Here is a 23318-nt window from a genome sequence, read left to right on the forward strand (position 1 = left end):
TGAGCGACTGAACTGAACTGATCAGTTATTGTGGTTATTTCACATATATGGAATCATACAATTTGTGATCTTTCGTGTTTGGCTTTGTCAGGGAGGGGAAAATTTCCCCCTTTATCCCTTTTGAGTTCTTGTGGCTCGCCTAATAATAAAATTTGACACAAGACAGATTAAAAAGAGACAAATTTTCATTTGTGCGCACAGAGGTCTTTAGAAGGGGAACCAAAGAAGTGGCCAAAGCAGGCAGCTTTTATATCAGACAAACAGTAAATTTGTGAGAACGCAGCAGGACAATGAAACCATAGTTGTGGGTGCTTAGTTAATGAGAATCTGAACAGGATTTTGGCCTGGGTGGTAAATTTTAAAAGTAACAAAGTTTGTTTATACAAGCTTCTCAGCCTGAATTCCCTGTATCTGTCAATAAGGGGGTCTTTGTACCTCCAAATGGAGAGCCTGCACCTTTCACGTGAGAGATTTATTTCCTGCTTACAGGGAGACAGAAAGGAAGGTCAAAGGGTCCCTCTTGCATTGACCATTTCTTTAGTAACTTTAATTAAAAAATCATCATTATGCCATTAAAGCATGTTTTAGGGTGACCTGCCCTGGGCCCCAGCAGCTTCTCTCTTAGTGCAGTGTTTTCAAGGTTCATCCACATTGTAGCTTATGTCAGCACTTCCTTCTTTTTAATACTGAATAATATTCTGTTGTATGAATATACCACATTTTGGGTTTTAATTCACTTTGTTGTTGAACATTTGTGTTCATTCCGTTCTGGAGGCTATTGTGAATAATGCTGCTATGAATATTCACGTACAGCTTTTATGTGAACATAGGCTTTCCATTTTCTTGGGTGTATACCTAAGAGTGGAATTGCTGGGTTGTATAGTAATTCTGTTTAACTTTTTAAGAATCTGCCAGCCTGTTTCTAAAGCCATGGCATCACTTTCCTTTACACTAGCAGTGTCTGAAGGTTCCAGTTTCTCTGCATTCTCAGTAATACTTGCCACTGCCTGTCCTCACCGTTCTGGCCATCCTAGTAAGTATCTTGTTGTGATTCAGATTTGCAGATCCGTTTCCCTAAAGACTAATGAGACAGCATCTTTTCTTGTGCTTATTGGCTATTTGTATATCTTATTTGGAGAACTGTTTATTCACATTCTTTGCCCGTTGTTAATTGTCTTTTTATTGCTGAGTTGTAAGAGTTCTTGGTGTATTCTGCATATGAGTCCCTTATCAGATCTCTAACTTGAAAATATTTTCTCCTCTTTGGTGGGTAGTCTGGGCCTTGCTTCTTTCACTTGCTTTGTGAACCTTGTTGCAGGGAACTGTGTTTTCCAAAGTTTTTAGGGAAACCCTTCCTTTTTTTCGCTTGTAGCCTCTCTTTCCTTTAGTTTGCCATTTGAACCCTAGGCTGGCAGTAGATTTCAAAGGCAGGCGCTTAGTGGGTCCAGACTCTGCACTCAACTCCTGGATTCTAATGTCGACTCCATTCCTTCACCTAACTTCTCTGGGGCCTAGGTTTCCCCACCTCTCCAACAGGAATGTTAATACAGACCTCTCTACATTGTTCTCAGAATTGCATGAGATAATGCTGGGCCCTTTTATACTCATCTCAATAAAGCCCCACCAGCAACCTGTGTTGTAGGTACTATCATCCCCATTTTACAAAGGGGGTTCAGATTCATCCCTCCAAAGCTTTATTCTCCTTTGGGTTCATGGCATCCCACTGTAGTATTCTTGCCTGGAGAATTTCATGGACAGAGGAGCCTGGTGGGCTACGTACCGTCCATGGGATCACAAAGAGTCGAACAAGACTGAGCGACTAACACATACTTCAGTTCAGTCGCTCAGTCGTGTCCAACTCCCATCGACCCCATGAACTACAGCACGCCAGGCCTCCCTGTCCATCACCAACTCCCGGAGTTTACTCAGACTTATGTCCATTGAGTTGGTGATGCCATCCAACCATCTCATCCTCTGTCATCCCCTTCTCCTGCCCTCAATCTTTCCCAGCATCAGGGTCTTTTCCAATGAGTCAACTCTTCGCATGAGGTGGCCAAAGTACTGGAGTTTCAGCTTCAGCATCAGTCCTTCCAGTGAACACCCAGGACTGATCTCCTTTAGGATGGACTGATTGGATCTCCTTGCAGTCCAAGGGACTCTCAAGAGTCTTCTCCAACACCACAGTTCAAAAGCATCAGTTCTTCGGTGCTCAGTTTTCTTTATAGTCCAATTCTCACATCCATACATGACCACTGGAAAAACCATAGCCTTTTACTAGACAGACCTTTGTTGGCAAAGTAATGTCTCTGCTTTTTAATATGCTGTCCAGGTTGGTCATAACTTTCCTTCCAAGGAGTCTTTTACTTATTTACTTACTTACTGCCATATTGAATATCCATCTGTCTGTTGTATAACATCTGTAATAAAATCGGGCTGAGCACGGTTTACATACACACATACAAATACTGGGAGGGTGGGTTCCATTTAAGTGAAAAATTGTCAGTGACTCTGACTTATGAAGTAAAGGCTAAAGGACTAAAATTCCTTCACAGGTGTTGACCTCAAGCTGAAAATTCCTTCTTCTGGTCATTCAGACAGCAAACCTGTGTCTGACATTCTAGGGCAGAAGCCCACCCTTCAGAACTCTGACATGGGAAGTTAGATGACTCAGTTTACCCTTTGTTCTGCGAACACCAAAATAACAGGTTGCCTTGGTTGGTCAGAAAATCATGCCAGTCGATTGTTTTGTTTTGGTGTCTGTTCTGCTTTGCTGGTGGAGTTGTTTGGTTTTTTGACCCCATCAAAGGGAATTAAAGGAGTACTAAGTGTCCTCCATTAGGCACTTGAAATGGAGGGGTGAGTAAAGAGAGACATGATGTCTGCCCTCATGGAGCTCACGGTTACAAATACTCGACACGTCCGTAAGCAACAGAGTGAGTAACCCTGAGCCACACCAAGAACTGTGTATTAATAAGAAAGGAATTCATTGTGATGTTAGGAACTGCAATTCAGGAGACACAGATTCAGATGAAACTGAAGAGTGTTCCAGGGAAGAGAAAAAGACTCAGGGGCTTGTAAAGGCAAAAGCCACAAGGTTGTTAAAGTGGTCTGGCAGTAGTTACGATTGATTCTGACACAGAAAAGGAAATATCTTTTCCAGAAAGGATGGACTGACATGAATTATTTTAGGGTAAGGGCTTGATAAGTATCCAGAGTTTCTGGAACAGCAGGGAGATGAAACAAATGAGCTATTAAATACACTTCGGTAGGGTTCCCATTCCCTTGCCCAACTTTTCTCGTTCGTGATTTTTCCCAGCATTAAGGAAAAAAGACCTCAGTAAAAATCAAAAGTGCTGCTGCTAAGTCCCCTTCTTCCTTGGTACGGCATAGAAGGTACATTTCTGTTACCTGGGACTGGTAACCAAGTGGAGCCTTAGCTGTCACACTGACGCCTTAGTGGGAAGTTGCTCTTCTGGAAAGTTCCTGATGTCTGATAGTGGTCCGTGATCAGAGGGCATAAATCACTTGTGGGGGATGGGACCAGAAGCCCCTGAGTGGCCCCCCATCATTGATGCCCCTTGCCTTCCAAGAGATAGACTTTGTGGCCTTCCGTGGCCTTCAAGGTCTGGCCCCGGACAAGGTTCTCCAGAAGCCCTCCTCTCTGTTCACCTCCCCCTACCCTGCCCCCCCCCGCCCCCCCGCCGCCTTTCCTGGCCCGCATCCTCGTCTAGGTCATTTCCTCTGCTTGGAGCCCTCTCCTCTGTCTGTCTCATGTGGCCAGTGACTGCTCATTCTTCCTGTCTCAGCTTACATGTCAACTTCCTCAGGGCCGCCTTCTCAGGTCACCCCATCCTAAGTAAGTCCCCTGACCTAGGTTCTGACTCAGCCCTGGTCTGTTTCCTTCAGGGTTCCAGAAAATGATGATCAAAATGGAGTTGGTATGGCTAAGAAAGCTCTCAAAAATTAAGCCAGGGGAGCTACTGAGAAAGTGTGACTTCTGCACATCTCAGCCTGGATGGAATCTAAACTTTGACCACTTATTGTGAAGATGAAATTATATGGTACACAGAAGGTGATTAGGTCAGGGCCTGGCATAGTATAGGCATTCCATAAATATTAACTGTTTTATTTTAGCTATTTATTTTAATAGAATTAACTATTTTATTTATATTAACTAATTTATTTTAGGATGATAATTCATTACTATAACTATAGTTATAACTATTATTTTATAAATATATAAATGATAAAATACAAATATATGAATAATAACTATATATTATTATTATAACGTTCATTATTATAACATAGTCCCTGGCTTCACCTCCAACCGTATCTCATATTCCCCTTCCTTTCTCCCCTCCCCCACTTTTCATGCCTACAGTCACATTGGATTTTCTTTAGTACCTTGAGCAGAAGAATTATTTCCCTCTCACATTTGCCATTTTCTCTGCTGGGCATCTTCTTCCCCTTTTTGCAGATCTGGCTCCTTCTCAGGTCTTCTGGTCTTGCCACCTGCCACCACTTGAGGGAGAGCTTCCTCCCACCATCCCATTTTTCTTACCTTAGTAATATTCTGTATTCTTGTTTACTTGCATGTTTTGTTGTTGTTCAGACACTTAGTCGTGCCTGACACTCTGGGACCCCTGGATTGCAGTACACCAGGCTTCCCTGTCCTTCATTATCTCCCAGAGTTTGCACAAACTCATGTCCATTGAGTGATGATGCCATCCAACTATCTCATCCTCTGTCACCCGCTTCTCCTCCTGCCCTCAATCTTTCCCAGCATCAGGGTCTTTTCCATTGTGTCAGCTCTTCACATCCAATACATCAGCCAGTGATTGGAACTTCAGCATCAGTCCTTCTGATGAATATTCAGGATTGATTTCCTTTGGGATTGACTGGTTGGATCTCCTTGCTGTCCAAGGGACTCTCAAGAGTCTTCTCCAGCACCCCAGTTCTAAAGCATCAATTCTTTGGTGCTCAGCCTTCTTTATGGTCTAACTCTCACATCCATACATGACTACTGGAAAAACTGTAACTTAGACTATACAGACCTTTGTTGGTAGGGTGATTTCTCTGCTTTTTAATACATTGTATAGGTTTATCATAGCTTTTCCTTCAAGGAACAAGCATCTTTTAATTTTGTGGCTGCGGTCACCATCCACAGTGATTTTGGAGCCCAAGAAAATTACATGTTTAAGTATTTTATTTTTAGTCTTTACCAAAATGTCAGCTCCATGTGGGCAGGAAACAGTGCCTGGCACACAGTTGATGGTTAATAAATAGTTTTGAATGAGTGAATGACTGGATGAAGGAATGAATGGCCGTCCATCCAGGACAGTGGTTCTCAACTCTTCTCAGAATGACCTGAGAAGCTGTTCAAAAAATACCAATGCTGGAGTCTCATCCCCACAGATCCTAATTCATTTGATCTGGGGTGGAGCTTGGGCACAGGAATTTTCATGGGCATTTTGGGGACATAGGTGATTCTAAGGTATGGGTACCAGTATAAAGAATGTTAAACATATCCATTTAGACAGTTTCATCTCAGATCTTCACCTGGCAGCCACCCCATAGGTGATGCTGTCTCATCCAGTATCATGTGGGATGCAGTAAGAGCTCTGCTCTAAAGACTAGAGGGAATGGACAAAGTACTCTCCATATTTTCCTGGCTCGGGACAAGAGATTAACTTTGTCATTGATATAAAGTGTCACAAAGTCCCAGAACATTGGACCCATTGGTGTTCAATGCCAGTTATTAAAATTTGCGGAATTTTTCTGGGTGTCTCCTTGGAAATGTGGCTTCCAGCAGTTACCTGTACCTTCTGACGGATGGCCAGGAGGCTTGGCTGCGTGGCCTCACAGCATAGTCATGTTGGTCCCTGCTGCAGCCTTCTTGCAGTTGGGCATAGAGACAATCATCCTCGTTTCTGGCTCCCAAACAACTTTCAGACAATCATCCTCATTTCTGGCTCCCAAACAACTTTCAGACAATCATCCTCATTTCTGGCTCGCAAACAACTTTCAGACAATCATCCTCATTTCTGGCTCCCAAACAACTTTCCTGCCAGAGTATTTGCATATCATGTGTCCATCCAGGGAAAGGACGTATAAACAAGCTTGAAATTACCAGATGCCGTGAGCATGACGTCACTAGTATTTACTACTAGAGAAAGGAACTTGGCCACTTTTCTGTTCCCAAGCATGACCTTTGCTGGTCAAGGCAGCTGACCAAGACCTGAAAGCTCTTTTTAGCTTTTGTAATGACTGTTAAATTTTGCCAGCATAAGCCCAGCCTCACAGAAAAGGGAAGAACCACTGCTGGGGACTCTTGAGGCCTTATAAAATATTTGAGGACAACCATTTTTTCTACATGCTGACAAATATTCATTTGACTCACAATGGAAGATAAGAGCTGGAAAGAATCTAAAGGTCTTTCTTTTTAATGTACTTTGCATGGTGAACGGAGACAGCAAATTGCTATTTAGCACCTTAAAGTGAAGGTACTTGGTTTATGAAATTATGAGGAAGTGTCACAGCTTGAAAGTGAACTCTGGGCAATATCCAAATGCCACAAACCTAAATTAAAGGACAGCAGACTTGGGCATGAGAAAGGGTGTGACTTACAAAGGGTAACATGAGAGAATATCTTCTTTTTAAATTGAAATATAGTTGATTTAAAATGTTATGTTAATATCTGCTGTTCAGCACAGTGACTCAGTTATATATATTTATATATATATGTACATTCTTTTAAAATATTCTTTTCCATATGGCTTATCATAGGTCCTCTTTGCAGTAGGACCTTGCTATTTATCCATTTTGTATATAAAAGCTTACATGTGCTAACCCCAAAATCCCACCCCATCTCTCCCCCAACCACCACCCCCTTGGCAACCTGTTCTCTTTGTCTGTGAGTCTTTGTTTCATCAGTCAGTTCAGTTCAGTCTCTCAGTCATGTCCGACTCTTTGTGACCCCATAAATCACAGCACGCCAGGCCTCCCTGTCCATCACCAACTCCCGGAGTTCACTCAAACTTATGTCCAAGTCAGTGATGCCATCCAGCCATCTCATCCTCTGTCGTCCCCTTCTCCTCCTGCCCCATCCCTCCCAGCATCAGAGTCTTCCATTGAGTCAACTCTTCGCATGAGGTGGCCAAAGTATTGGAGTTTCAGCTTCAGCATCAGTCCCTCCAGTGAACACCCAGAACTGATTTCCTTTAGGATGGACTGGTTGGATCTCCTTGCAGTCCAAGGGACTCTCAAGAGTCTTCTCCAACACCACAGTTCAAAAGCATCAATTCTTTGGCGCTCAGCTTTCTTCACAGTCCAACTCTCACATCAATACATGACCACTGGAAAAACCATAGCCTTGACTAGATGGACCTTTGTTGGCAAAGTAATGTCTCTGCTTTTGAATATGCTATCTAGGTTGGACATAACTTTCCTTCCAAGGAGTAAGCGTCTTTTTAATGTCATGGCTGCAGTCACCATCTGCAGTGATTTTGGAGCCCCAAAAAATAGTCTGACACTGTTTCCACTGTTTCCCCATGTATTTCCCATGAAGTGATGGGACCAGATGCCATGATCTTAGTTTTCTGAATGTTGAGGTTTAAGCCAGCTTTTTCACTCTCCTCCTTCACTTTCATCAAGAGGCTTTTTAGTTCCTCTTCACTTTCTGCCATAAGGGTGGTGTCATCTGCATATCTGAGGTTATTGATATTTCTCCCGGCAATCTTGATTCCAGCTTGTGCTCTTCCAGCCCTGTGGTTCTCATGATGTACTCTGCATAGAAGTTAAATAAGCAGGGTGACAATATACAGCCTTGACATACTCCTTTTCCTATTTGGAACCAGTCTGTTGTTCTATGTCCAGTTCTAACTGTTGCTTCCTGACCTGCATACAGGTTTCTCAAGAGGCAGGTCAGGTGGTCTGGTATTCCCATCTCTTGAAGAGTTTTCCAGTTTATTGTGATCCACACAGTCAAAGGCTTTGGCATAGTAAATAAAGCAGAAATAGATGTTTTTTCTGGAACTATCTTGCTTTTTCAATGATCCAGCAGATGTTAGCAATTTGATCTCTGGTTCCTCTGCCTTTTCTAAAACCAGCTTGAACATCAGGAAGTTCACGGTTCATGTATTGCTGAAGCCTGGCTTGGAGAATTTTGAGCATTACGTTACTAGCGTGTGAGATGAGTGCAATTGTGCGGTAGTTTGAGCATTCTTTGGCATTGCCTTTCTTTGGGATTGGAACGAACACTGACCTTTTCCAGTCCTGTGGCCACTGCTGAGTTTTCCAAATGTGCTGGCATGTTGAGTGCAGGACTTTCACAGCATCATCTTTCAGGATTTGAAAGAGCTCAACTGGAATTCCATCACCTCCAACTAGCTTTGTTCATAGTGATGCTTTCTAAGGCCCACTTGACTTCACATTCCAGGATGTCTGGCTCTAGGTGAGTGATCACATCATCGTGATTATCTTGGTCGTGAAGATCTTTTTTGTAGAGTTGTTCTGTGTATTCTTGCCACCTCTTCTTAATATCTTCTGCTTCTGTTAGGTCCATACCATTTCTGTCCTTTATCAAGCCCATCTTTGCATGAAATGTTCCCTTGGTATCTAATTTTCTTGAAGAGATTTCTAGTCTTTCGCATTCTGTTGTTTTCCTCTATTTCTTTGCATTGATCGCTGAGGAAGGCTGTCTTATCTCTCCTTGCTATTCTTGGAAACTCTGCATTCAGATGCTTATATCTTTCCTTTTCTCCTTTGCTTTTCACTTCTCTTCTTTTCACAGCTCTTTGTAAGGCCTCCTCAGACAGCCATTTTGCTTTTTTGCATTTCTTTTCCATGGGGATGGTCTTGATCCCTGTCTCCTGTACAATGTCACGAACCTCATTCCATAGTTCATCAGGCACTCTGTCTATCAGATCTAGTCCCTTAAATCTATTTCTCACTTCCACTGTATAAGCATTAGGGATTTGATTTAGGTCATACCTGAGTGTCTAGTGGTTTTCCCCACTTTCTTCAATTTAAGTCTGAATTTGGCAATAAGGAGTTCATGATCTGAGCCACAGTTAGCTCCTAGAGAGGTTCATTTGTGTATATTTTAGATTCCATGTATAAGTGATTTACTTTTTGTGACTTATATCACTTAATATGATAATCCTAGTTGTACTCATGTTATTGCAAATGGCATTATTTTGTTCTTTTTATGGCTGAGTAGTATTCCATTTTATATATATGTGCTGCATCTTTATCCGTTCATCTGTTGAGGGACATTTAGGTTGTTTCCATGTCTTGGCTATTGTGACTAGTGCTGCTATGAACATGGGGGTGCATGTATCTTTTTGGAATTACAGTTTGTCCGAATATATGCCCAGGAGTGGAATTGCTAGATGGTATGGCAATTCCATTTTTTGTTTTCTGAGGAACCTCCATGTTGTTTTCCATAGTGGCTCCAACAACTTACATTTCCACCAAAGTATAGGAGGGTTCCCTTTTCTCTATACCCTCCATGAAAGAATTTCTTTGTGGCAATAGTCACTCCAGTCTGCAGGCGACAGAATTTCATAGAGCTATACACATACCAAAAAAATAAAACAATAAAAAAAAAGAGTGCATGTGCAAACTGGTAAAATCTGAATAAGGTGTATAACTGAGTTAATATCAATCAACTTCAATCCTGGTTTTGACCAAATACTGTGGGTACTTAAGATATCATCATTAACCAAAGCTTGGTGAAAGGTACAAGGGGACTCTTAGTACTATATTTGTAACTTTTTGTGAACCCTAAGCTATATCAAAATAAAATTTATAATTTAGGGGAAAAAGACAATGGGCCAGGAGAAATTGGGAGAGAATTTTGCAACATACGTAATAGATTAATGTATATTGTGTTCTGTGCTATTCTTAGAGTTGCCACATGTGACTATTGAGTATTTGAAATAGCACCACAGATTTTAATGATAAAAGTTTGGACGTGTTGGGTTAAATAAAATATATATTATTAAAGTTAATTTTACCTCTTTAATGTGGCTAGTAGAAAACAAATTTATTTTACTGCACTGGGTCTTTGTTGCTGCATGCAGGCTTTCTCCATTTGTGGGGAGTAGGGCTACTCTAGTTGCAGAGCACGGGTATAGGGCACTCGGGCTTCAGCATTTGCAGCGCATGGACCCTGTAGTTGCAGCTCACAGACTCCAGTACATGGGCTTAGTTTGCCTTGCAGCATGTGGAATCTTCCCATACCAGGGATTCAACCCATATGCCCTGCATTGACAGGTGGATTCTTTATCAGTGGACCACCAGGGATGTCCAGAAAATTTTGAATTAAGTATGTTGTCCCCGTTATATTTCTATTGCATGGTGCTGACCTATAATATGTAAAAAATTTCTGCAAATGTATAGTTATCAGACAAATTAATAGACAACTAGACAAAAAGATACAAGTATAAAAATCATTAAGAAGAAATACATTTGGGACTTCCTTGGTAGCTCAGTGGTAAAGAATCCACCTGCCAATGCAGGAGACACAGGTTTGATCCCTGATCTGGGAAGATGTCACGTGCCACAGAATGACTGAGCTTGTGTGCCACAACTATTGAGCCTGTGGTCTCGATCCCAGGAGCTGCAGCTCCTGAGCCCACACACTGCGACGTGGAAACCTGTGTGCCCTAGAGCCTGTGCTCCACAAGGAGGGAAGTCGTCCCAGCCCACGCGCTGCAGCGAAGAGTAGCCTGCGCGCACCACAGCTAGAGAAAAGCCCATGCAGCAGCGAAGACCCAGCACAGTCAAAAATAAATAAAGTTATTTAAAAAAAAAAAAGAAATACACCTGACAAACATTTATCCGTACATATGTTTGTTAATTCAACATGTATTTATTGATTTCCAGGCACTGTATTAGTCAGTTGGGAAAGTTTTAAATAAACTGACCTGAGAAGGCCTCTCTCAGAAGGTGATGTTTGAGTGGAAATCTGAACATGATTCAATTTCATCATTAATAAAGAAATGTTATTTTGAGATTCTTTTTTGCCTGTTAAAACAGCAAAAATAGATGAATAACATACAGTGTGGGCAAGGTTGTGGAGGAAAGGACACATAAATACTGTTAGTGGGAATGTAAATTTGTACAGTTTTTCTACAATGCAATTTTACTCTATCTCCAAATATAAATATACCCTTTGACTCTGTAATCCCATTCCTAGGAATCCATCCCAGGAAGACACTCAGATGTGTACAAAAATATATGAATGAGAGTGTCTGTTGCAGCATATTATGTAATTGCCACAAACTTTAAATAGCTGAAATGTTAGTGAGGTGTGACCATTTAAGTGACTAGTACAAATCCATTAAAAAGAGTGAGACAACTATACTTGCAACTTTTCTGTAAGTCTTAAGTTCTTTGAAAACAGAAAGTTACCTACCAAAAGTTTATCATGACAAATTAAGGTTTTTCCCCAAGAATCAGGACAGTGCAACATTAGAAAGTTTATCAATGTACTTTAAATCATGACTGGATAAAGAAAACAGCAGTGAGACAAACCCAGAAGCATGAGCTTAGAAAGCCACCCCTACCCTATGACAAGTGGTAAAAAGCAAGTTACAGAACACAAATAGTATGCTGCTGCTGCTGCTGCTAAGTCACTTCAGTCGTGTCCGACTCTGTGCAACCTCATGGACTGTAGCCCACCAGGCTACTCCGTCCATTGGATTCTCCAGGCAAGAACACTGGAGTGGGTTGCCATTTCCTTCTCCAGTGCATCAAAGTGGAAAGTGAAAGTGAAGTCGCTCAGTCGTGTCCGACTCTTAGCGACCCCATGGACTGCAGCCTACCAGGCTCCTCCATCCATGGGATTTTCCGGGCAACAGTACTGGAGTGGGGTGCCATTGACATTTTTAGCTAAGAGGAAAAGAAAAAACTCTGAGAGAGAGAATCAAACCAGCTATGTAACTTCAGACAAATTATTTTAACTTCTCTGTGACTGAGTTTTCCCATCAGTAAAATGGAAACAAAGCATCTGCCTCACAGGGTTGTTATGAAGACTGATGAAATAACCCTTGAAAAGTGTCTGGCCCGTAACAAATACTCAGTATATGTTATCTGTTATCATTATGATTTTTGTCAAAGAAAAACTGAGGCCAAAACAATTAGAAAAGAAAAAAATTTTACTTGAAAAGAAATACAAGGAAGTCCAGCCTCAAAATGGCCAGCCAGCCAAATGCAAACCACAGTATTTAAAGGAAATGAATGCAAAATTTCCAGGATTACCAGGTTTTCCATTAATCTTTTCCTGATTAAAAAAAAAAAAAACAAAGCAAAACAGTATCTTTCTCAAAAGATTACATATCCACAAAGGAGGGGACCTGTGTTTAGGTAGCCATGTCACAAAAGGCAAAGATGAAATTGTCTTTGCAAAGCCTTATGGGAAATACTCAAGGTTTCAGTATTGGAAGGATGCAGGCTAAACAGACTAACCTGTTGTTCTTGGTTTATCTCAGCATACAAATTGCTATTTCTCATGAACTGTGGTACATGATGTGCTTAGTCATAATGAAACCAGGAGAAAGTGTCAGTTTTCCTTTCATATTATTCATGGGAAAAAAAAAATCTAGAAGCAAATGTACTACCCTGTTATCTTTGGGAAATAGAATTGAGAGAAGAGCTTACTATCTACAGTGTACGTTTCTATGGCATTCAAATACTTTGCATGTTCATGAATTGCATTCAGAATTGGTGAAAGAACTAAGACGATCATGTAAATTTAAGTATCAAAGTCATCCCTTGTTTCTTTATAGTTCTTCCACGGCAGATGGACTAGTTTGCTTTTTAAGCCCTTCAGAAAAAGATTTATAAACCATGCATTTTCTCTCAAACCCATTTCTACCACTTCAATCTGTAGCATCTGCCAACAGACCTATATTAATACACAGTTCCAGTTGGGAGAGAAAAGAACTCCAGCCAATGAACTGAGGAGGGGGGGATTAATCCCTTCCTGCTTTGTTGTTGGATGATGACCCTGAAGCCAGAGCCCCTCACCAGTGAAGTCGTTTAAAGTGAAATGTGAGAGTTCTAAATAACCCCACCTTCATCCCTTCCCCCATATCCTTACATTTACCCAGCAGATTTACCCATAGGAAGCCCCTTCTCCAAGAACCAGAGGAAGAAAGGGATTCATAAAAGGACTCTTGGGAAGAAAAGAGTCTACAACTAATATTGAAAGAGGCTTTTCACCTGTTTTTCAAGCTAACCATGGATCCATTCCTGGGATGACTCAACATCTCCTTTATGAGCTCCAGAGGGATGGTGAATTGCCAAGAAAAGGGTTACATACAAGATGCCAGACTGCTAACAGGTGATGAAGGTTGGACAGGATTTGCCCAAGTCTTGCACCCCCATGCCCCTTAGCCAGGTCACCAGCATGGCTCTGCTGATCTGCAGCAGACAAGTGGCCTGGGTAGCCCCATTTCCCCTGCGCTCATGGGCAATGCACAGATGTAGATGTACCCTTCACCATGGCACACACTGGCTGTTGTCCCCACTGCTACTGAGAACACGAAACTGGGTTTTCATCCAAACAGCCAGGGCTTGACAATGTTTGGGGGACAGATTGGCAAGGAATGTCTCATTGTTTTCTTTGTTTTATTTTTCCTGGTTACAGCAGTGCAAGTATATCACCATGACTAATCTCAGAACTGGGTTTTTTGAAGATACCATGATAGAATAATGATCAATTTAGGAGAGCCTGAATCTATATAATCTTAAACTGATTATGAACTCACAATTCAGGGTTCTAGGATGCTATGCAGTGACTTTACTTGTGAAGCCTCTAAAACAAAGTTTCCCAAACGTGGGTTGCCAGGTTCTGTTCTAGCAAGGAGTAGAGATTGATCGCCCATAATTCTCATAAGTAGCCCAGAAGATTCTGTTTCACCCCAAGGACCTCAGCTTTAGAAGAAGAATAAAACAGGCAGTGGCAATTCATAGTAAAAGCTAATTTATTGAGCATAAATTATGTTCTAGACCAGTGCTAACCACTTTGCATGCATTAACTCATTGGCCCCTCCAATATGAAGGAGGTGTTATTACTGTTGTCCCCAATTTACAGATAAGGACTCTGAGGCTTAGAAAGCTTGATAGCTTGCTGTAATTCTCACAGTTGATAAAACATGAAATCGGAACTTAGATCTCTCTGCATTTTAGAGCCCATGCTCCATGACACATTTTCTTGGGTTAAGTCTTAAGATGGTGAACATCTTGACCTTGCACGATGTTAAAGATAGTTGTCTAGACCAAAGGTTTTTGACCTTGAGAAGGTTTTTTAAAAAATACTCTGGCAGCAACCCAAGTATCCATCAGTGAATGAGTGGTAAACAAAATGTGGCATATCCATAAAATGAAATATTATTCAGCCTCAAAAAGGAAAGAAGCTCTGACACGTACTACAACATAGATGAACCTTGAGGACATTATGCTTATCGAGATAAGCCAATCATAGAAGACAACCATTGTATGAGTCAACTCATAAAATTCCTAGAGTAGTCAAATCCATAAGAACAGGACATAGAATGGTGATTGCTAGGGGCTGGGAATGGGGAGGAGTGGTGGGAAGAATGAGGAGTGAGTGTTTAATGAAAACAGAGTTTCAGTTTGAGATGATTAATGACAGTGATATTTGCACAACATGAATGTACTTAGTGCCATTGAATTGTACACTCAACAGTGGTAAATTTTATGTCAGGCACATTTTACCACAATGTCTACTTTAAAAAACTGGTGTCTGGCTCCTACACCAGTTAAATCGAAGTCTCTCCAGAATAGGGCCGAGCCTGTGGCATTTATTTTTAATACTATCCAAGTGTTTCTGATGGACACACAGGGTTAAGAATTCAGGTTAAGAATTCAGGATGCAGGGTTCTGGAGTTCTCCCTGCCGGCAGCCCCTGGCATCATTTCAAGCTCTCACTCTCCCATTCACACAAGAGGCCTGATAGCAAGACTCCCTGGGGAGGCAAGTCTCCCAGCCTGTTGCTAAGATGGCCCAGATCCAAGAATTAATGGAAGGTTCCGGAAGCAGAAAGCTCTGTGGTTTACTGGGAGTTTCTCTGGCTTGTAATTGTCTGCATATGCCTCATTCCTCTTCATAGTCCACGAAGAAGGGTGATTATTACTGAAGTGCTGTGCTTTCAGAGTCAAGAATAGAGGTTCCCACGGAAACCTGCAATTCATGGCATGGATCGAATCATTCTATCCCTAACTTACAAATGCAGATTTCCAGTCTTCTTTGGGCTACAGCACAGCTTTTGGGGAAGTCTCGGCAGTGGGAGTTATGATAAAGAGGGCTTATAATAAGAGAGAGGGATAGCATCTGACCTTCAGCTCAGCAGCAAGGACTCTCTGAGCACCTCTCCTTTGCCTGGGGCTCCAGGATGCCATCAGTGAACTCCTATTCTGTAGGAAAACTGATGTATTCATCACCCATTCAGCCAATATAGATTTCTTGAGTTCCTACAATGGACCAGACATCTCTCCAAAGGGCACAGAAGATTCTGTGCCTTTGCACAAGGATACCATCTTGAGCCTAGTGATACCCTGCATCATGGAGATGTCTGGAGAAACTCGGTGGAGAGAGCAGGATGGCTGGGAAATTGGGAAGTGGCTGCTGCTACCTAACAGTCAGTACAGAAGTTTCCCAGTATTCTAACAGCTGAGGAGGCTGTGTGAGTAGGTGCCAGGTGTGTGACAGTTTGGCTTCAGCAAAAGAGTGAACAGGTCAGCCAGGTCCCTGACCTTCTAGCATAAGGAGCAGGCAATCTTTTTCTGTCATGGACCAAATAATAAATATTTTAGGACTTGTAAGCAATACGCTGTCTGTCCCAGCTACTCATTTCTGTTGTTATAACATGAAAGCAGCTACAGACAGTAGTAAACAAATGATTGTGACTGTGTTCCCTACAGACTTTGTTTACAAAAATCACAGGCTGGATTTGGCCTATGGGCCATGGCTTGCAGACCCCTGTTCTAATGGATGAGACAGATGTACCCATTCATCCTTTCAGCATACGAATATTTACTGCATATCATCTACATGACAAATATTGCATTGGACAGTGGTATACTGTGCTAAACAAGGAGACAATGGTCCCTGCTCGCATAACACTTATACTCTAATGGGAGAGGCCAAATCATTCTTTTCAATATGCTAAGGTAAATATTAAGATGAAAGTAATCAGGAACTACAGAAGAGGACGTTAACTCAGACTGGGAGTTCAGGGAAGACTTCCTGGAGGAGGTGGTAATCATGCCACTGGCTCAGATCAGCCTGGGAAACCATGTCTTTCCTTGTGGGTTGTCATCACCAGCTCTTCCCTTGTGTCCCCCAGGCTCAGAACAGCTATGAGGATGGAGACATTGAAGGATCCAAGCGGCTTGGAAGGAATGCCAAGTGGGTGGCCGTTGCCTCCATCGTTATTGGCCTTCTCGTCATTGCTATTTCTTGTACAGTTCACTTCACTTGGAAATAGGTAAGCTTTTCTGGTTTTATTAATATTTATTTTTATTTGGCTGCGCCAGGTCTTAGTTGCGGCACATGGAATCCATCTTTGTTGCAGAATGCAGGATCTTTAGTTGCAGCATGCAAGCTCTTAGTTGTGGCATGCGGGACATTTAGTTGCAGCATGCGGAATCTAGTTGTGGCAAGAGGGATCTTTAGTTGTGAAATGCGGAATCTTTAGTTGCAGTTGTGGGATCTGGTTCCCCGACCAGGGATCAAACTCAGGCCCCTGTATTGGGAGTGCAGAGTCTTTGTCACTGGACCTCCAGGGAAGTCCTCTAAGGTGCCTTTTCTTGAAAAGCCCACTGGAAACTGCTAGGATAGGTTAGATTGTGCTCCAGTAGCAGTCTCAAACAAAAGGGTTTTCATCTTTATTCACTACTATTCCACAGGCCACATGGGTTTGCAGAAAGTCTCTCCTCCACACAGTCCCTCAGGGTCCAGACTACACCATCTTGTAGCTGCTCTGTCTGAAACAGGAGTCAACAAACTTCTCCTGTAAAGGGCCAGATGATAAATATTTTAGGCCACTATTAACGTCTCAGTTGCAACTACTTAACTCTGCATTTTAGCACAGAAGCAGCCATATCCAATCTATAAATGCATTAATGTGGCTGTGTGTGATAAAGCTTTATTTATAAAAACAGGGAGCTGGCCCATGGCTCATAGTTTTCCAGCCTCTGATCTAGAACATGAGGGCTTCTCAGGCTAAGACAGGAGAGAGGAAAAGCCAGAGAATCCCACATGGGTTTTCATTGCCTCAGCCCTGGAGCGATACTTGTCACTTAGGCTCATATTTGATCGACTAACACCAGTCACATAGTTCCACCTAACTGTAAGAGAGTGGGAAGTGTATGACAATAAGTGGAACTTTAAGGTTATCACTTGCTCTGCCTTAGCATCTAATCTGCTAAATGATTTCCTACATGACACTGCATCCAACTAGCCTGACTGTTCTTAGTTTAAGAACAGAAGGGTCTCTGCCTATGTTTGGTATTTTCAGTGAGCTCTCTTCTCACAAAGAGATGATGTTTCTCTCTGGATCAGGACAAATTTATTCTGATTTCTCCAGCCAGTGGAGATGGGCTCCATCCACTAGAACCACTGATACTTGCCATCAGAGTTTTGCCAAAGGGCAAGGTAGTGTGATGGACAACCAGGATCTGGGAATGACAAGCCCAGATTCATCTCTGTCTCACTGTGTAACTCCTGGCCAAACAGATAAGAATTCAGAAACCCTTCCACTCTTCTCTCATAGCAGCACTGTTCCTCCAACACCATTTCCCTCAAGCTGGGAAGATCAGTCTTTTTGACCTGGTTTCAGGAAGGGGCCCATTGGGTGGGTATGGGAGGAAGGGGACACCTTTTAGATCAGCCAAGCCCACCTTGGCAACCAAGAGGGTAGTGGATGTCCCAGTGGGTCGACTTACTATCAGACAAGCCAGATCCATGAGCAATCAGGGGCCGCTGGGTGGAGGAGGAGATATCAAAATAGGAAGTGTCATAAAGGAAAAAATATGATCTCTTTTGACCAAAAGAGAGGAGAAAAAGACACTAAGATGTCAAAAGCACCTCAAAGTGTCTTGCCTACAAGATGGCAAATTGATGATGTTGGCCTGTGAAGGAGAAGGCAGTTGAAAGATAGATGAGAACACACCCGACTTTCCTCTTTAATGGAAGGGTAATGTGCTTGCATGTGTGAGCATGGGGCCATGGGGTGTGGGGTAACACTGTGCAGGTTTGGGACCAGACTTCCTTGGCACAAGTACCCGCCCCCTTTACCACTTTCTTACTCTGAGACCTTCTGCCAACTGCTTGCCTCCCTCAGCTTCAGTTTCTTCCCCTTTAAACTGGGGTTTATAATTGTACCCATTTAATAAACCTGCTGTGAAGGTTAATAAGATGATGCACAGAATGTGTGTAGGTTGGCATCTGTTCCTTTTCAGTGCATAAAGAAATACAAACCATTTGTTAATTATTACTATGATTATCAGCATGACTGGAGGAAGGACCTCAAAGAGTTCAAGATGCTATTGAACTGAGTTCAGGGCTTTGAATAGATGAGCCAAACTCGAAGGACGGTGTTCCGGGTAAATAAGGCCAAGTCCTGGTGTAACTCCTGGGGACTTGTGAAAATACATACTGCCCAGATCAGTGTTTGAGCTAAGTGGTGATAATAATAGCAACTGACACTGACCTAGAACTCACCATATGCCAGGTACTGTTCCACGCTCTCACATGAATTAAATCTCACTGAGTCCTCACAACAACCCCAGGAAGTAGGTGATATTATCCCCATTTTTTGCAGATGAAGAAACAGAGGCTCAGAGAAATGAGGCTACTTGCCTGATATCTCGCAGTTAATTAGTAGAAAAGACTGAGGGTGAGCCCAGGGTAACCTGGCTCTGGAAAATGTTTGTTGTTGTTGTTGTTTTGCTATGCCAGGTCTTAGCTGAGGCCCGCAGAATCTTCGATCTTTGTTGCAGCATGCAAGATTTTCTTTTAGTTGTGGCATAAGAAATCTAGTTTCCTGACCAGGGATTGAACCCAGGCCCCTTGCATTGGGAGCACAGAGTCTCAGCCACTGAATTGCCAGAGAAGTTCCTGGAAGCTGTTGTTAACCATACCACCTCACAACCTCTAAGCCAGCACATCCTTTGTAGTACATGCACTAACAAAGGCCAGTAGGTGGCTCTTACCTTGTGGATAACTCTACAATTATAACTATAATGCTGGTGCCTTGAGGTTCCAACCCGCCAGAAGAACATGATGAGTTAGGGCCAAGGGTAAGAAAATCAAAGGGCTGCAGGAGTGAGGCAGGGAACATATTATACATGCATGAAGCAGGTTGATGGGGAACAGTGGGGACTGTGGTGAGAAGAGGAGCACAGTTTAAAGGGAGCAGCCACCACTCTGCTCCTGCTGGTTGTCACCACTTAGAACGCAGACCTTATGGGCCCATTTTCCAAAAAACATTGGAAAGTTGGGTCTTTATTTAAAAATCTCCTGATTTTTAGATGTTGACCACCAATTCACACAGTTTAAACACATGATGAGGGCCCCAAACAAAACAAAAACATACAAAAATCACACCTGCAACCTGGACATTATCTACTTTATAGAGTTTCTGGTGGACAATATGGCTTTCAAAGTTCAGTTTGCCTATTAGATTCCAGGCAAGAAGTTTCACTGGGGACCCAGAAGTCTTCCTCCATTGAGGGAGTTCTCCACATGAGGACTTCCTCCATTCTCAGTAAGAATGTTTCTGTATGCAGGTGAAGCTCTGATGTTTGTATCCTTGTGATTGAGGTTTTGTTAGTAGTAGTAATGAAGGATAGGAGAGGAGGTCACCTCTCCATTGCTTCTCCCTGATGGGAAGTGTTTCACAGTGGTTAGAAACTGGCCCTCAGCACTCTTTTTGCCAGGACTCAAATCCTAGCTCTACCACCCAGACCACTCTGGCATTTTTTTTTTAGTATTTACTTTGATCTTACCTATTTATTTGGCTGCACCAGCTCTTAGTCGCGGCACACAGGATCTTCAGTCTTCATTGCTGCATGTGGGATATTTAGTTGCGGTGTGCAGGATTTTTTTTAAGTTGTGGCAAGCAGCATCTTCTAGTGGCACACAGGATCTTTAATTGTGGCATATGAACTCTAGTTGCGGCATGTGAAATCTAATTCCCTGGCCAGGGATCGAACCCAGGCCCCCTGCATTGAGAGTCCAGAGTCTTAGCCACCCGACCATCAGGGAAGTCCCACCCTGGCAAGGAAGCTTCCTGTGCCTCAATTTGCCTCTCTATAAAGTGAGGATAGAATTGTTTCCCCATCTGTATGGTCAGGTTCCCTTTAGCTACTTTTCCTTCTGTGGTATCCAAAAAAGCAAAAATGTTTTCCAGAGTTAGAATTCCACAGAGAAACTAAAATTTAAAAGCTTTGTCGTGTGTGTGTGTGCATGTGTATGAGACAGTAAGAAACTAGACCTCAGTGAATGAAATCAGTTCTGTTTTCCTTTAAAACCAATAATAAGACCCGATTTCTCAGTAATCCTTTGAAATAAATTTCCCAGCCTGGCTTACTGGAGGAATTGAACCAAATTGTGGAATTACTAAAGTAGAGGTTCCCAAACTTTGGGCTGCAGAAGACTTACCTGGGGAGTTTTAAAAGAGTTAGACATCTGAGCCCTACCTCAAAGGATTCCAACTCACTGAGTCATAAGCGAGGACCAAGAATCTGCATTTTCAAGCTCCCCACTCCCTCCCAAAGACTCTGCTGCAGGTGATTAGAACACTCTGCCAGTCTTCCTTCCTCCCAAATCGAAAAGGAAGAACACACTAATAGCACTAGCCATTAACAGAGTGGTCAGTTTTCATTTACATCAGCAAACTCGTCATCCTAACATGTTATATCAAACTCAAGGCCAAGGACGGGAATCATTTTACCACCCAGGAGGTGTACCCGCAGAGAGACGCTTTTGTAACAATCAAAGCAAGGACCTCCGTGGAGGGGCTGGGAAAATCTGACTTTAGAGAAGGCCTAGCCTAGAGGCAAGACCAAAAGCTTTGAGTATGTCAGTTTCCTGTATTTCATTTAAAAAAAAAAAACTGTCTGAAATCTCCTACTATCTTTTAAAAACTTGTTAAGTCCTGCAAAAAGGGCTTCCCATGTAGCTCAGTGGTAAAGAATCTGCCTGCCAATGCAGGAGACTCGGGTTCAATCCCTAGGTCAGGGAGATCCCCTGGAAGAGGAAATAGCAACCCACTCCAGTGTTCCTACTAGGATAATCTCATAGACAGAGGACCCTGGTGGGCTACAGTCCATGGGGTCACAAAGAGTTGGACATGACTGAGCACACGTGCCTTTATGTGTGTGTGTATATGTATGTGTGTGTGTGTATATATATATTCCTTACCCTTATTAAGAAAACCATAACCAATCTCTTCTCTCTCAAATGATTGAAATCTCTGGTGGTTCACTTTCTTGGAACAGATTCAGGTCATGATAGTCTTCACCCAAGCTCATATGAAAGTCTCATTCATCCTAATTTTTTTTTTCCTTCCAGCTTTATCAAGATTTAATTGACATACAGCACTGTATAAGTTTAAGGTGTGCAGCACAATGAGTTGACTTACATACACCATGAAATGATTATCACAGCAAGCTTAGTGAATACCTATCAGCTCATATAGATACAGAAAGAAACAGAAAATTTTTCCTTGTGATGACAACTCTCAGAATTTGCTCTTTTAGACCACTTTCATATATAACACACAGCCGCGTTTATTTATCACATTATATCTTATATCTTATAACTAAAGTTTGTACCTTTTGACCCCCACCATCCAGTTATCCCTCCCCTCAGAACCTGCCTCCAGTAACCACAAATATGATCCCTTTTTGTATCACCTGTCCTAATTTTACAGGATATCTCTGTAAGTCATGTGGTGGTTGGAGCAAAGAAAGCTAAGAGTTTGATGACATCAAATCTGTTAGAACTGGGAATTACTGAACTCAAATTTATTCAACAGTTTGGGATAGAATGCTGAGCTAGCAGGAGAGAAGTGCTCTGTTCATATGGAATCAGAAACTTGCAGTCTCTTGGAGTTATCAAATTCCCTGTTCATAGGTTGCTAGGGAAAGTAGAGAAATGAATCATAGAGGTGAAACATTTAAATACTGCAGCCATCTGTTTATTGATCCTGATTTTTCGCATCCTCAGCCAAAAACAACAAGTCTGCAGACTTTTACTTTCTGCTGGCATCTGAGGATTCAAGCAAGGTTAGGCTATTCTTGTCATGTTCCACAAAGCACAGGTCTCACCTGTGACAGATCCAGCGGGGATGCTTGTGAAAATACAGATTCCCAGACCCACAATCAAAACTCCGAATGTCCCTGAAACCTGCATTATCACAGCATTGCTAACCCCCAAAACCTAGTTCTAAGTATTCTAATGTTGTAAAAACACTATACTAAAGCTTTGCCTCTAATGGAGAACATTCTTTTTTTTTTGGACTGTGCCAGATCTTAGTTCTGGCACTTAGGATCTTTTCTTCTTTGCAGTAACAGGGCCCTTTAGTTGTGGCATGCAAATTCTTAGTTGTAGCATGTGGGATCTAGTTCCCTGACCAGGGATTAAACCCCCCTGCATTGGGAGTATGGGGTCTTAACCACTGGACCACCAGGAAAGTCCCTAATGGAGAGCAGTTTTATATATTAATAGGTAGACGTAGGCTGCAAAGTAAGACTTTTTCACATTCCTAAGCCACCTGGAAGAAGCTTCAGTGATTGCTACTTCCCCTGCCCTACCTCCTAGAAAGTTTACACATCTCCCAAGTCTCCTCTTTCTTCTCTCCTTGTGATCATGCTCATGGTTGAATTCAGTGGAACTCCTTTAGCACAAAATCAGTTGACCAAACCTGGGTGTGAGGGAGACCAGTGTTGTCTGCCACAAATACAATAAATGACAACCAGTGGAGCTGCTTCTTACTCAGGGGTGAAGTTATAATGTCAGGGCATCAGGTGAGCTTTGAATAATCAAAATTAATCTTGGACGTATCTATAGGAGGGTACCCTATTTGAGAGTCACACAGCGTCTCCTGATCACCCCAATATAGCCAGTGTTCCCTCCACTGTGGGGACGGATACTGTCCTTGGGTCAAACACCAGCTGAGGTTGTTGGCTGTTTAGGGCTCGTGTCGTATGTTCAAACACTGGAACCACATTCTGAGCTCAACAGGAGTCCTATACCCATTCATACTCATAAGCATC

The 23318-nt window shown here is 42.4% G+C and overlaps 1 protein-coding gene across 1 annotated transcript in view; it reads left to right on the forward strand.

The window, feature by feature from the left end:
- TMEM233 (transmembrane protein 233) overlaps positions 1 to 23318 on the forward strand; it is a 46946-nt gene that overhangs the window by 17934 nt on the left and 5694 nt on the right. The window contains exon 2 of the mRNA XM_070386132.1: positions 16382 to 16522. Coding sequence (XP_070242233.1) covers positions 16382 to 16522 — 141 coding nt within the window. The remainder of the gene's footprint in view (positions 1 to 16381; positions 16523 to 23318) is intronic.

Source organism: Bos mutus, chromosome 17 (assembly GCF_027580195.1).
Source record: "Bos mutus isolate GX-2022 chromosome 17, NWIPB_WYAK_1.1, whole genome shotgun sequence".
Lineage (NCBI taxonomy): Eukaryota > Metazoa > Chordata > Mammalia > Artiodactyla > Bovidae > Bos > Bos mutus.